We start from the raw sequence: 14,812 nt of genomic DNA, 5'->3' as shown, positions 1-14,812 counted from the left end.
AGAAGTAAATAGACCAAGAAAAACATATTAACGTTCTAATCAAAAACCATACCACAAAGCACAGAAACTAGAAAAATGGTGTTTTAATTTTAACATTTTAATTACTTCAGTAATTTTATTTTTTCTTTCTTTCTATTTCTTTCTCTTTCTTTCTTACTTTCTTTTTCTTTCTTTCTTTTTCTTTCTTTCTTTCTTTCTCTTTCTTTTTCTTTCTCTCTTTCTTTCTTTCTTTCTTTCTTTCTTTCTTTCTCTTTCTATTTCTTTCTATTTCCTTTTCTTTCTTTCTTTCTTTCTTTCTTTCTTTCTTTCTTTCTTTCTTTCTCTTTCTATTTCTTTCTATTTCTTTCTCTTTCTTTCTTTCTTTCTTTCTTTCTTTCTTACTTTCTTTTTCTTTCTTTCTTTTTCTTTCTCTTTCTTTCTTTCTTTCTTTCTTTCTTTCTTTCTTTCTTTCTCTTTCTTTCTTTCTTTCTTTCTTTCTTTCTTTCTTTTTACAACATCAATGGTCACATGTATCATGACTACTGTCACGTCTACAATCATATCTGTTATCTTCTAGACTCATCATTCATCCGTATTAACCTTCAAACGTATAATTATTTACAATCTCTCTCTCTTTAAGAGGACTGTGATTATCTCTAATATCTTTTGACATCAATAAATGATGTACAAGAAAAAGAAAGAGAGGGATGTATACACAGTGAGGATCGATCCGAAAGGAATAAACCATACGTTTGAAGCAAGCTAATCTAATAGCAATCCGCACCATCCGATGCTAAACTCAGCCTTTAATTTTTCCATCAACCGCACCAAAGGACCTTGATACTTTACAGATAAATATTTCTGCACTGGATGTTTCTAATCTAAACATCTTCTAATCTGTTGTAGATGTATCATCTACAACATACAGTCTGGCATGTTAAAATGTTCAGCTTTTAAAATAATTAATGCCTGAATCTGATTTAAATGCGTATCTAGTCAGTGAAGTAGAGAAGCGGTGCTCCGAGTGATGAAACTCACCCTGTTATCTGCTGAGCTGGTGGAAATTAATGAACTTTGAAGAAGTACAAGCTAATCTCCAAACACAGAGATATAACTTTGGAATAAAAGTTTGTCATGGCAGGGTTGTCTATAATCCGAGCTTCTGCTTGTTAGAGAAGTTAGATAAAGAGTAAGAGTAAGTAATATGTGTTATGGCCATTTTTTTATATATATATATATATCTCTCTCGAGTGGGTAAAAAAAAAACAGCGCTAGTTCAGCTTCACTGATATTGCGGATAGAGTGATGGAGTGTGTCTATAAGGAGGGATGGACCAAAGAGAGCCAAAAGGACAACCGATAATCAGGAATGTTACCAATAGGGTAGTTGAAGGGAATGAGACACAGTGAAGCCAGAAATATGAGGACTGAATCACCTTCAAATGGATCCAGAGATTTGTAGATTGCGTAGCTTGAACAATTCCAACCTCATAAAGAGCCTTACAACTTACTGAAACGTTCTTACTGATTGCCAAGAACTGTATTGTACTGGAGAGAAAATCTGTTTTAATGGCTATCAGAAGTTAAAGGCTGTATAATGAAAGAAAATCTAAAATACTTGGCTAAGAAATAAGAAATAAGTTAAAATTAGACTACTTATACTGTATTTAAATGTATTTGTATTGATCCATATGTATTGAAAGTCTACAGTGTCAGCACTTTGTATCTGATTTGATCATCTGCATTTTTTAAGTCTTATTTAAGAGAGAGACAAATCAAAGCTGGATGTTTAGGGAAAGATGTTCCAGGACATTCAAATATGCCTTTAAACTGATCAAAAGTAGGACATGTATATTGACTACTTGCCCGAAGGTTGTGAGGTCGAATCCAAGGTACGCCAAGCTACCACTTCTGGGGCCCCTGAGCAAGGCCCTTAAACCTTGGATGCGTAAAACATAAGTTCTTGTTTTATTCCTTCCTTAAATGACAATGTAATACATTACAAATGTGTTGTTTCATATTTTAAAGAAATGTTTTTACATATATAACATATATTTATTAATGCATTTACACAGCAGGACTTTTTATGTTATCCCTAAATAGATAAATCCTTATATATTTATAATCCCTAAATCCTTATATATTTATAATCCCTAAACCCTTATATATTTATCATCCCTAAATCCTTATATATTTATAATCCCTAAACCCTTATATATTTATAATCCCTAAACCCTTATATATTTATAATCCCTTAACCCTTATATATTTATCATCCCTAAACCCTTATATATTTATAATCCCTAAACCCTTATATATTTAATAATCCCTAAACCCTTATATATTTATAATCCCTAAACCCTTATATATTTATCATCCCTAAACCCTTATATATTTATAATCCCTAAACCCTTATATATTTATCATCCCTAAACCCTAGACTATATTTTCCTAGACTATAGCATGGTTAGCGGGACTGTATATTTATACAGCTAGCAACGTTAGAAATGCAGCTCTGCCTCTGCTTTGTTGTCATTAGGCAAGATATTAAAATAATAATAATAATAATAATAAAACCACAGTGCATGTGTATTCATTTGAGACTGCTTCTTAATTGAAGTATTCTGGATTAGTCATACTATGGCTAGGAATTTGAAGCTAAAGCATCATAATTAAGTCTGGCAGTAGTGGCTAGGTCTGAATAGCAGTGAATAGGCTTTCTGTGTTTATTCAAAGTGTTCTAGAGAGAGAGAGAGAAAGGGAGAGAGATCTGCTATGAGCTTTCTTATTCAGAGATCAGACAATGAAACAGCTGCTCAGAAGGCTCTCGACGGTCAAATGTAGTAACGAGTGGCGGTAGGATGGTTTCCCTTTTCAATTTCCACAGGAAATCAGGACATTGGCCAGGAAGCTGCTCCTGAAGTCCAGGCCAAGTTCCTGTGCCATGTGCACATTAATGTTCAGCAATCAGAATGATGTGGTTTTTGATTGGAAACCAAGATTCAAGCTGATTTCAGTGCGACTGATACCACAATGTGCAGTTTCCCCAACCGCTATAGCTTAATTCCTAATAAAGATGCCAAAAACCCTATTAAGAACCATATGCGTTTTCAAAAGACCAATTTTCGCTTAAAGTTTCTTTTCCGATAAAACAAACAGAGTAGATTTTGTTGAGATGCTTTTAATATGCTGTGATTTTTCCCACTGCACAAGGGTGTCTGAAGATGATTTGCATTTTGTCGCAATCCAGTGTGAAAAGAACATAAGGGACTTTGAAAAAAGCAGCTTCTTCATCTTCTTCTTTTTGTTTTACATATCATTATCAGAAGCGGCACATTTTATTGCAAGCAGAAGGTCTGTTCGGAAAAAAAAAAAGGAAAAAGGAACTGGGTTTAGAGACACAAGCCATAAAAATATCATGCTGCTTCATAGTTCTTTCTATGTGCCAGATGGGTTGGTTTGAGTATTTCATAAATGAAAGATTTCTTGGTATGTTCAAACACAGCATTATACAGAGTTTGGAGAACACAGGATGGAAACAGCATCAGCAGAAGAGAATGGCTAGACTGGTTTGAGCTGACAGAAAGGTTCAAGTCAAACTAATCTATACATCTGTGGTGTGCAGAAAAGCATCTCAGAATGTATATATATATATATACACCCCGGGCAATAAAACGATAACGATATGTATCGCGATAGACACGTGATCGATATCAATAAAAAATGTGTTCGATAAAACGTCCGATATTTTTTATTCTTCGTCGTAACAAAGGCACTCACTCTCTGGTAACCTAGCAACATAGGGAGTGACACTCTAACAGCCAATCATGTAACAGTATTATGTATCAGTATCATGTAAGCATTTCTTACATTTTCTTTCATTTTGCACCTTAAATGTTAAGAGATAATTGTTAAGTGTACATTGTGGCTTTAGACTTATGTTTACATTATAATTATTTGAGGTTTCCTGGTTGTTGACATTTCTGTCTTAATAACTGAAGGGATTACGATCAGAGGAAGGTTAAATTTAAAATAAAAATGTTGAAATGTAATACATTTTTCTCCTGGTCCTTATTTAAATGGGTCATAAAAAATATAAATTATTATCGATATCGACCGATATGAAACACTGATATCGTGATACGGTTTTCAGCCGTATCGCCCAGCCCTAATATATACATATATATATATATATATACACAATATTACATCCAAAGAGTATGATGTTATGAAGCATCATAAAAAGATGGATCGAGCAGTGCGGTCGCCACCAGACCTGACATTTAAAAAAAAACATGATTCATCTTCCTCACAGTCACAATAAAGACAATAAATGCTTATTTGAATGACACCAGGCTGTTGTGAGAGTTCATATTTTTGTAGCCAATATCAAAGAAAAAAAAAAGATTAGAGCTGCATAGTCTTGGGGGATATAGGAACAGTTATTGCTGGCATGCAGTGGAGAAGCGTGCATTGTTTTATGATTTACTGTAATTCAGTTAAAGTCTCTAAAGCAAAGACAAGCAGCTTGAGCAGTGGAATGCAGTCACGTAGCCAAAGTTTGGATTTTCTCTTCGTTGTTTACCTCCAGGGGGGCACGGTGGCTTAGTGGTTAGCACGTTTGCCTCACACCTCCAGGGATGGGGTTCGATTCCCGCCTCCGCCTTGTGTGTGTGGAGTTTGCATGTTTTCCCCGTGCCTCGGGGGTTTCCTCCAGGTACTCCGGTTTCCTCCCTCGGTCCAAAGACATGCATGGTAGGTTGATTGGCATCTCTGGAAAATTGTCCATATTGTGTGAGTGAATGCCCTGCGATGGGTTGGCACTCCGTCCAGGGTGTATCCTGCCTTGATGCCCGATGACGCCTGAGATAGGCACAGGCTCCCCGTGACCCGAGGTAGTTCGGATAAGCGGTAGAAAATGAGTGAGAGAGAGAGAGTGTGTGTTTACCTCCATAACTGGGAGATGCTAAATAACCCAGTGCTGACAAAACTCCAAAGATAACGTGACATATGCTTCATCTTGCCTATATTGAAAAACGTTTCTGAGATCTGTAGGTCATGCTCATGCCCAGCTTGGAGCCACAGCTCCTGGATATAAGTGTCCAGGACACAGATTGATTTATATCATAATCCTTCCAGAGATTTATTTTTTCTTCCAGGTCAAAGGATAAGCTGTCCTTGAAGAGGTTCAGGAATTATCGTCCCTGTTGGATGCTGATATTTTGCATTTATTGCTGTAAACATGGTTTGTTAGAAAGATTTAGTCTTGCTTATAATATATTGTTAAACCTTGATAAAATAGTGTTACTGATGAAAACAAACAGGCCAAAAGCTTCATAGCATGGTTATCGGTGCCGATTAGCCTGGCATGGACCCAAACATCTAGGAAAACAGAGACTCAACATTTAAAGGGGCTTTCACACTGGCAGTTTAGTCTGAAACAGAGCATGGATTGCATGAAAAACTGCTAATAAGAAAGCCGTCATGCGGACCAAGAAGTTCACTGTGGTACAGAACCCGAGGTAGTGTGAGTTTGGTCGCACTGAAACTGTGCTTCAATTCCATTTATTCCGTTTACCATGTGAGTGGCAAGAAAACATTGGTACTTGCACCAAGAATAATTGAGTCCATATGGTTCTCCATAGCTACTGTAACTGTCATGACATGAAATGAACACAAATTCACCAGGGTTTGACAGAATCCAAGTGAATCTGAAACCAGACCAACACCAGGAACAATCACACTTGGTCCCAGTGTCACTGGCTTATTGACTGGAAGTTTCAAGCCCAAGCACTTCCACAATGTCCCTGTCTATACAACCTATATAGGGGTAGGATATAGGGATGTGGTAGCTCAGTGATCGAGGTGTTCGACTACTGATCAGAAGGTCATGGGTTCGAATCCCAGGTCCACCAAGGCTCCACTGCAGGGCCCCTGAGCAAGGCCCTTAACCCTCAATTGCTCAGGTGTATAAACAAATAAAAAAAAAAGTGTGTCACTCTGGATAAGAGTGTCTGATAAATGCTGTAAATCTATAGGGATGGTTAAGCCACTGGGTTACTAATTGGAAGGTTAGAGTTTCTAGCCTCACCACTGCCAAGCCATTGTAGTTGAGTGCACGAGAAGGTTCTAAATCCTGTCTATTATATCATAGCTGACCATTTTGTATCATGGCTGACAGATTTTCAGTTCGGGAAAGTTTATGTGACAAACTCTTATCTTTGCCTTTGTCAGGCTGGTGGTGGTTATGTTATGATGTGGGGAATTTTACTTCGTACAAAATATCACTTAACTTCCTCCCTTTATTGCAACAGATTTTGCAGCCCAGTTTATAATTCATATATCCAGCAACGATGAAGCAAAAGTCCGACTGGTTCCATGAATGACTGGTTCTCAATCCCCAGCTCTGAATCCAGTAGGATTCTTTCTTTGTGTTTCTTGTCTCAAGCTCAGTCAGCTTCTCTACCATAAAAAAGGGAGCATAAAGAATTTTTGGATCCTCTGCCCTATCTGTGCCAGAACACTGTGTACACTGTGAGTCATAAATCTTCCTCCGCACTTTCTAGACAAGCCAACTCAACTGACATGGCCGGGCTCCTCAAGTCAGCGACACTCGGACAACTAAACAAGAAATATAAACCTTTCCTGATTATCTTTTGCAGTGTTGGTGTCTTTTCCGGATGGGCTAGAAAGAATATGATCCGGTGTAGGTTTGTATCAGCAGGGTATCATGATCCATTTTGAGGACCTGACTCTCTAAGGGTCTCCGTGAGGCGCTGAACAGGACGCAGAGGAAACGGCAGGATCGCAATGACTGACTAAATAAATAAATAAACAAACATATAGCTAATCGAATCACTTTGTGCAAATAAGACATTATGTGCTCTGATAATATAATTGCGGAGAGATGTTATTGTGTCAGCATTGCCTGGATTGAGGAAGCGTGTGTGTTAAAGGGTGGAGGAGGAGGAGGAGGAGGAGGAGGAGAAGGAGGAGAAATCCATGTTTGAGAGACGAGAACATAATAGTACACACACAAAAAAAACATACAATATTGACTTGCTATTTAACATACTTCTTATTTAACACTCTTAACTAGGTGCTTCTTCAATATTTATTGATTTGTAGGTTTTATACTTGATTTTTTATTTATTTATTTATTTTTTTGTGAAAGGCAAAATAGCTTTGGAACAATATTAGGAACATTGTTGTGACCCCAATGGCAACCCACAACATCCCACGCTGGAATGGCAATGAGAGGAGAGCAGAAGATCTAGAGGATCTAGATCTAGATCTTCCTTACTTAGCGAATGTAGTGTTCACCTGGGAGCATCGTGGCGCAGGTGTTCAGCCTGGGATATCAGCTCTAAACATGAGTAATGAGCACTCAGGGGGAGTGTGTGCAGGTAAACACATCCACACACACACACACATATAGTCTCTACAGCTTAGCCCTGAAGCCTATCACATATTATCTCAGAAACAAATATTTCTGAAAAAAGTGAAAAAAGTGTTCCTTTCCGACCCTAAAAAAAAAACACACACACAAAAATTGAAAAAAATCTTAATGACAGTGTTTTGCTCGTGACACCGAACGAGGGGATGGAGGTTACAGCTGCATAGTAAGATACACCTGTTGTTGCTCACTGGGACTGAAAAAGAACGACAAGGAGGAACATTGTCCCAACGCAATTAAGCAGGTAGAAAGAAGACAAAGAGATAATCACACTGCATCAGAAATACCCTGACTCTTTGCTCGAGTTATCTGCTTGTTTAGATGCTTAACCTGTGACGATACAAATAAGCGCTCGCAGTGGTCAGTGGGTTTGAATTAGGCTTTAAAAACAGGTAAAGACCATCATTTCCTTGCTTTGCCTTTTATTTAAAGCAAAATGTACACTGAGACAAAGGATGTGCATGTGTCTCAGAGCTGAGCTCAGTGCTCGCAGAAGTGAAATATTTATTCTGCATGCTAACATATTACCAATGCTCCATATTTTTGAAACCATAAGGATGCTTTTGGTAAAGTCTAGACATGATATCTATCTGCCCCACCTCAAGAACGATCTCCTCTGTGTTAAGTACAAAAAGTGTGGAATTATTGTGAGATATTATGTTCAGTTACATAGAGACTTAGCTAAATACCTGGTAAAAATAAGGTGAAGAATGTTTTACTAGTCTACTAGTAAGGTGTTTCCTTGACATCTTAGTCTTGTGTGTGAGAGTGTGTGTGTGTGTGTGTGTGTGTGTGTGTGTGTGTGTGCACCCTACAAAGAGTTGCTTATAGTCAGCAAAGTGAAATTTCTCCTTGTATTGTGAAGCACACTGCAGCAGTGATGGTCTACATCCAGCCCTTAAACTCTCCACTCAGCACAACACTGAGGCTCTGTCCATGGTGTGTATATATATATAGAGATATACACACACATACTCCCTGAGTTAAGATAGTTTGACTTACGAATTTTAAATTTTATGATGGACGATAGCGTTACAACAAAATTGTAAAAATATTTTTAATTTCATTCTGCGGGCAATTTTTGCAGATTCGTATATTGTACGCGATCGCCAGACCGCAGATGTCTAAGTGTTAGAGCGCGTGTTTTTTTCTTCCTACGACTAAGTTAATGTAGACACCAATAACCTAACGCTGTTAGATATGGGACAGAATCTCTGTGGGTACGATACGATAAAATACGTATTTCATTTTAGGGTCATCACCAAAAATTGTTGCGTTTTTATAGCAGGAAAGATTATTTACTCAACAAACTTTCTATTAGGTTGCATTAGCCAAATGTACTGTAATGTGTTAAATTATTAACCAATTACAATACACAATCCTATACCGATCACCATTCTTTAAGACTCCTGGGTAGGCTAGATCATGGTCCGACTCTAGTTACGATGGGGTTATCAAGAATGTGTCTACTTCATAACTCTACGTGTCTACTTCATACAGTATGTGTATTTTTTCCCCGTATAAAAAGTCCCCACAAGGACATCTCCTGGGGCAAGACTGAAATAGTACAGTATATCGTCGCTGTCGGGCGGGCCGTACCTTATCTGCAGTGCACAGGGTTTAGTCCGCGTTGCAGTGGATTGTCTTGCGCTAAATTCCTGTCCTCAGATGAGCACCAGAACTAGCGGGGGTCAAGATTTTTTTTTTCTTTGAGCCCAGTGTTTTGAAGACATTTACCTCAGAAGACGTGTTGATTCGTTGCGACTCTTCTTGAGGAGAAATATGCCGCGAAGCTCTCCCACGGAGTGAGGAAGAGGTGGACAGTTGAAGTGTCCAATGGAGTTATGAGATTTGCGCTCAAGCTATTTTCAAGACTTTAGATTGGTTAATAACTTGTAAAAATAACAGACCCACGTGGGGACTGACCAATAGCATCGATATGTGAAAAAATATGAAATTGACCAAATTTGGACATACGAGGTTTCCGCCCAACAGCGACGATATAAAGGGTTTGAATTCCATTAGAAACACAATACCAACATGCCACACTGAAAAGCCACCCTCGCTGTCCAGTCACAAGCCTCAGACATTCTCAAGGGTGTGTTTCTAATCGGAGAAGGGAAGAAGCTTGGTGAAAATGACGTAGGAGTTAAAAATCTCTCCAAGCTATACCTCTGCGATGTCGTATAACATGGACTAAACATAGTAGGATTATGATTTGCTGTTCCTGCCGGTGCTGCGGCTTGCTTAACAAAGCTACAGATCAAACTCTGATTCAACGCGAGTGTATTAAAAAGAGAGAACTCCTGCAGGGATTTGTGAAACGGTTTAATGGAACCTTTTAGATTCAACAAGAATAGTGTGCTTGCCAAAACCATATATCTGGTCTATCTCTCTTTTTTCTCTTGTGCTCTCTCTCTCTCGGTCTCTCTCTCTCTCTCTCTCTCTCTCTCTCTCGCTCTCAGACACACACATATACACACACATTGCCAAAGGTCAGTGTGTATAATGCAGACTTCAACCTCCGTCCAGGATATCACAACCCAATCTGAACAGTTTAGGTCATCCGTACAATTTTAGATCTCTAAATTCACCAAACAACACACACACACACACACACACACAAAACACACACACAAATGAAAACTATTTTGCTGTAAACTGACATGTGAAGTGAAGGTCAGAGGAACACATACTGAAACATTGTTGGCCTCAGGTTTAGACATAGCTGACCCAAATAGCTAAGCAAGGCAGAAGCCCTATTTCACTACGTCAATGATATCTGCTCATGAGAGCTAACTTGCTGTACTGTAGTTATAATGGCAGATCTATACTGTATATATATATATATATATATATATATATATATATATATATATATATATATATATTAAAAAAAAACATCTTATAGTGGAAGGAATTCCATAATTTGTCTTAATTACTGCTCCATTGTACGTTATTAAAAACACACTACAATATGTTTTTCGCCCTTTGTGAGGACAAAAGCCGCGTTCACACTGCAAGTCTTAATGCTCAATTCGGATATTTTGCTCAGATCTGATTATTTTTGTTTGGCTGTTCACATTACCTTTTAAAATGTGGCCTATATCAGATACCAGTGTGAACTGTTTGCTGTTTCGAACTGACCCGCATGCGCAAACGAACAATAACAATGATGTCACATGCAGCACGCCGTTGCGCTAAAGTTGGCGAGGTTATGGAGGAAGTAAGCATTTTCGCTTTTCTTTCTAAATGTTTGTGTAATGGCAGCACAGAGACGCAGTGTTTTGAAAATTTTCGGATGCCGAGGGCAACTTTTGATTATTTGATCCATTTTGTAGGCGTAGTCACGTTTGTGTGCGAACTCGCCGGTGCATAATTGTGACGAATGTCGATGTAAAAGTAAAAGTCGCATCAAATCCGCCTCGGTTGTTCACACTACGGCCACATTGGAAAAAATCAGAAAAAATCAGAAAAAATCAAAAAAATCAGGCCACATTGGAAAAAATCAGATGGGTCTAATTCAGGACCACATATGGAAGTGGTCTGAATCTGATTTGAAAAAAATCAGATCTAGGCTAGATTTGAGTGTTCACACTACTCCTGAAGAAGTCTGACCTGGTCACTTGACCCCAAAAAAAATCAGATTTGGGCCACTTTTACCTGCAGTGTGAACGGGGCCATAATGTCCTCATAGTTGCTTGGATTAATCATTAATTTGTAACTACAGTAACAATTACACCAATAGAAGGTCCTGACAAAAGCCTGGACATCTCAAAGATTTCTAAGCTAGTTAACTGGAAACTAGCCTAAAATGTGCTAGCTTGTAGCTATAATATAACAGTATATTTAAGCTAGTACGCTAAGCTAATCGATTGGAATAATACAGAATAAAGGTATAAAAAGTTACACCCCATGAATGAGGTGTCAAATTGACCGGCTCATTGAGGAGAGGTGTGCTATGACTTTTATAAGCGATCAGAGTACCGGTACTTCCGGTACCGGGTCTCAAAGTGGCCTTTTTTCCCATAGACTCCCATTATAAATTTTGGAGGTTTATAACTCCGCAAGCTTTCGAATTATCTACACCAAACTCGGCCAGCTCCTTTAGGGTGATACTCTGAACAATTGGTTCAAAAATTGGTGTACCGACTGGCCTTCTGGTTGTGCTGCAGCCCCGCCCCAAAATATGCAAAATCAAAACATTTTTTACAACATGGACAATGAGGGGAATCATTTGTCAGGAAATGTACATTCTAGTTACACTTGTATTCATGCCCTGGAAAAGAAACAGGTAGTAAGGAAGTAAGTTGGTAGTGTTTCAGCTCTGAATTGTTTGTAAAATATGTAATTGGAGTTTGGAGTTTTAGCAAAAAAATTCACGATTTTTATTAAGAGTTTGATTCTCGTTGTCTTGGAGAACATACAGTATGTACTGTAGAGAGAACTGTGTAGAGAAGCCAAGAATCACTGTTTCTATGCAAGTCACGATGACTGTTAAACCTTCCTGTCCTCAAGGCAACTCCAAATAAAACAGCCAGGGTACAAAAATCTGCCTGTCACCGGCGTCTGGGTTACTGATAATGTCCACCTCTGGTATGTATCGGTGTTCATGTGGGTTAATGAAAGTGTAGCTGAGCATGCAGTGTTTTTTCTGCATAGACTGGACAGAGCTGACCTGTAGGAGATGCTGGGCCAGAAATTATACCAAGCTGTCCTAGCTTTTATTTTTCACTTTGACAACCTCTCTCTCTCTCTCTCTGCCTTCCTGTCTGCCTTACTTCACTTCCTGTACTTAATATTGCTGAAGTTCATTGATCAAGATGTTGGATAACTAAGAAACAGAGACATCTGGTAAGGAGTTAGGAGGTGATTGGCAGCTCCATATAATGACGGGGCAACACCAATGAGCTGACCTGATCCCATTCATCAACCTTGTGGTGCATTGTTAGGATAGGATCGAATACCAACACTTACTCGACTCACCCCCCATTTTTATTTTTTTTTAAACCAGGGCATTGAATCGCTCCCATAACAACAACAGCCATGCAGAGGAGAATGCATTTACAAAACACCTTTGTCTCCGAGTCAAAGAACAAAAAGCTTGAATTATGCAGCATCTCAAGATAAGTCAACACGATTTATTCAGCTTTTAACTAATGCTCGGTTTTCGGAGAAAGGTCTGTCGTAAATCTTGCCCTCTTTTACACCCGTGCACTTGTGTCTCGCTGTTCTCTTCTCTTTCATATATTGCTCTGCTGTGTGCTTTATGAGCCTCTTCTTTCTATTTCTTCCCCTGTTTATAGATACAGGGATGCAGTATTCTTTTTTGGGACATAACCTTTTTCAGGTTTGTAGAAGACAAAATAGCAATAAAATAAAACAATAGACATGGGAGGGGAATGAAGAGGTTCATATGTAAACAACTAATCAATCAATCAATCAATCAATCAATCAATCAATCAATCAATCGCTATCCAATGACATTTGTATTATATCGTTCCATCACTCTTTACTCAAAATAGTCCATAGCTTACTTTGCTTATGAATTCATTCACAGATATTCAAATTCAAAATATTTAAGCATATTAGCAAAGTAATTAAAAAGTCTAAAATAAGCCTAAATGTAAAAAAAAAAAAAGCTTCCATTACGTATGATAGCCTTGTAGGTCTAGGGCTATTAAGATACTAAAGATGCACACCGAAGATTCAATATGGACTTTAATTTATTCCTTTAACAGCTCCCTCTTTATACCAAATAAGAATTTATTGAATACTGATTTTTTTTTTTATTTTTTTTTTTTTTAATTGGGCTACATTTCTGTGTCTATGATTATTTGTGATTGAATTTTTGATTCTTGACCAAACAGACGTAAGAGTGAGACCCTGATTTATGTTTTTCAAAGATTTCAAACTATATCAGATAAGTTTCTTTAATGTCAGTTATTTATTTACTTAATTGTAAATGACGTCATTAATTAATTCATTAATTCATTAGCATTTGAATGTCTTTTCATTCTCATTTCACTGAAATTAGCTGGTTTTCTATTCAAGTACACAATTCAATTCTATTACAATTTGATTCGTATAGCGCTTTTAACAACGGACATTGTTTCAATGCGGATTTACAGAACATAAGAAACGTAGCATGTAAAGTTTAATCTTATACGGAAGTTCAAGATTAATGCTATGCTAGACTTATATTTAAATGTGTATGCATTTATCTCCAATGAACAAGTCTGAGGTGACTGAAGCGATTGCAGCAAGGAAAAACTCCCTTAGATGGAAGAGAAAGAAACCTTGATAGGAACCAGAACCTCATTTGGGTGACACTGAAGGATGTGATTATAAATTATTATTATTATTATTATTATTATTATTATTATTATGAATAATGCCCTTTCTATATTCATATACATTCTGACAATTGTGTATTGATTAGGAGGTTGTTGTCCTCAAAGGATGGATATCCATGGTCTCTTTATTCTTATAGACCCCCAAAGGTAAAAAGTTTAATTAAACTGCCAAACTTTTAACACTTTCTTGGTTATAATGGACATTAGAAATATTAAAATAGACAGAAATCTAGCTTTATTTATAGGTTTATGGTTATAGCATCCTTCACAGCTCATCTGATTATTTGTGTCAATGCCTCATAATCAAACGAGGTAAAACTTGGATCATCTTAAAGTGTTCTTAAACACCACCCCAATCAAGCCAGCAAGAAAAATGCAGAAATTAAGATAACAGCTGGACCGGTCACATGTCTAACGACTGTTTAATGAATGCGCGCGCTTTTGCTCTCATGCAGAGTTTTCCTACCTTTGACAGCAAGGATGCAGCTCGAGCTAAAAAGCCCAAAAACCAGTAGTGCACCGATCACAGCCATCTTCATGACGACGAGAGCCAAAATTCACACTTCTTTTCCATGCTCGATATCGCTCTCTGTGTGTGTTTGTGTGTGTGTGGTGTGTGTGAGAGAGTGTGTGTGTGTAAAGGCGAGTCCCTCCTTCCTAACAGCGAATGCAGAAACGCACGCGGAGGGATGGAGTCTGAGTGAAGTCCCTGTGCGCGCGGGAGAAAAACACAACCGGTGCTGCCTCCTACGTCACATGCGTGCATGTGACCAGACCATTTTTATCATATATATTTTTTCCCATCAAACTATTTTATAGCTGTAATGAAACATTAATAACAAATTTTTATCTACTGATGATTAGCCTTTAGAAATATAGTACGTTGCTATAATAGTCTGTTTAAACGTATACACCTACATAGCAGTTTATATTTCCTTGATTTATTATTATTATTATTATTATTATTATTATTATTATTATTATTATTATTATTATTATTATTATTTGATTTTAAGTAAACA

General features: G+C 37.7%; 1 protein-coding gene across 1 annotated transcript in view; it reads right to left on the bottom strand.

The window, feature by feature from the left end:
* Positions 1 to 14,469, bottom strand: part of clstn2a (calsyntenin 2a) — an 80,661-nt gene extending 66,192 nt beyond the window's left edge. Inside the window, exon 1 of the mRNA XM_060873903.1 lies at positions 14,257 to 14,469. Coding sequence (XP_060729886.1) covers positions 14,257 to 14,329 — 73 coding nt within the window. The 5' untranslated portion in view covers positions 14,330 to 14,469. The remainder of the gene's footprint in view (positions 1 to 14,256) is intronic.
* Between the last annotated feature and the right edge of the window lie 343 nt (positions 14,470 to 14,812).

This window comes from Tachysurus vachellii, chromosome 7, assembly GCF_030014155.1.
Source record: "Tachysurus vachellii isolate PV-2020 chromosome 7, HZAU_Pvac_v1, whole genome shotgun sequence".
NCBI classification, from domain to species: Eukaryota; Metazoa; Chordata; class Actinopteri; order Siluriformes; family Bagridae; genus Tachysurus; species Tachysurus vachellii.
The sequence above is the reverse complement of the archived record's forward strand: the minus strand, read 5'-3'. Positions and strand labels throughout refer to the sequence as shown.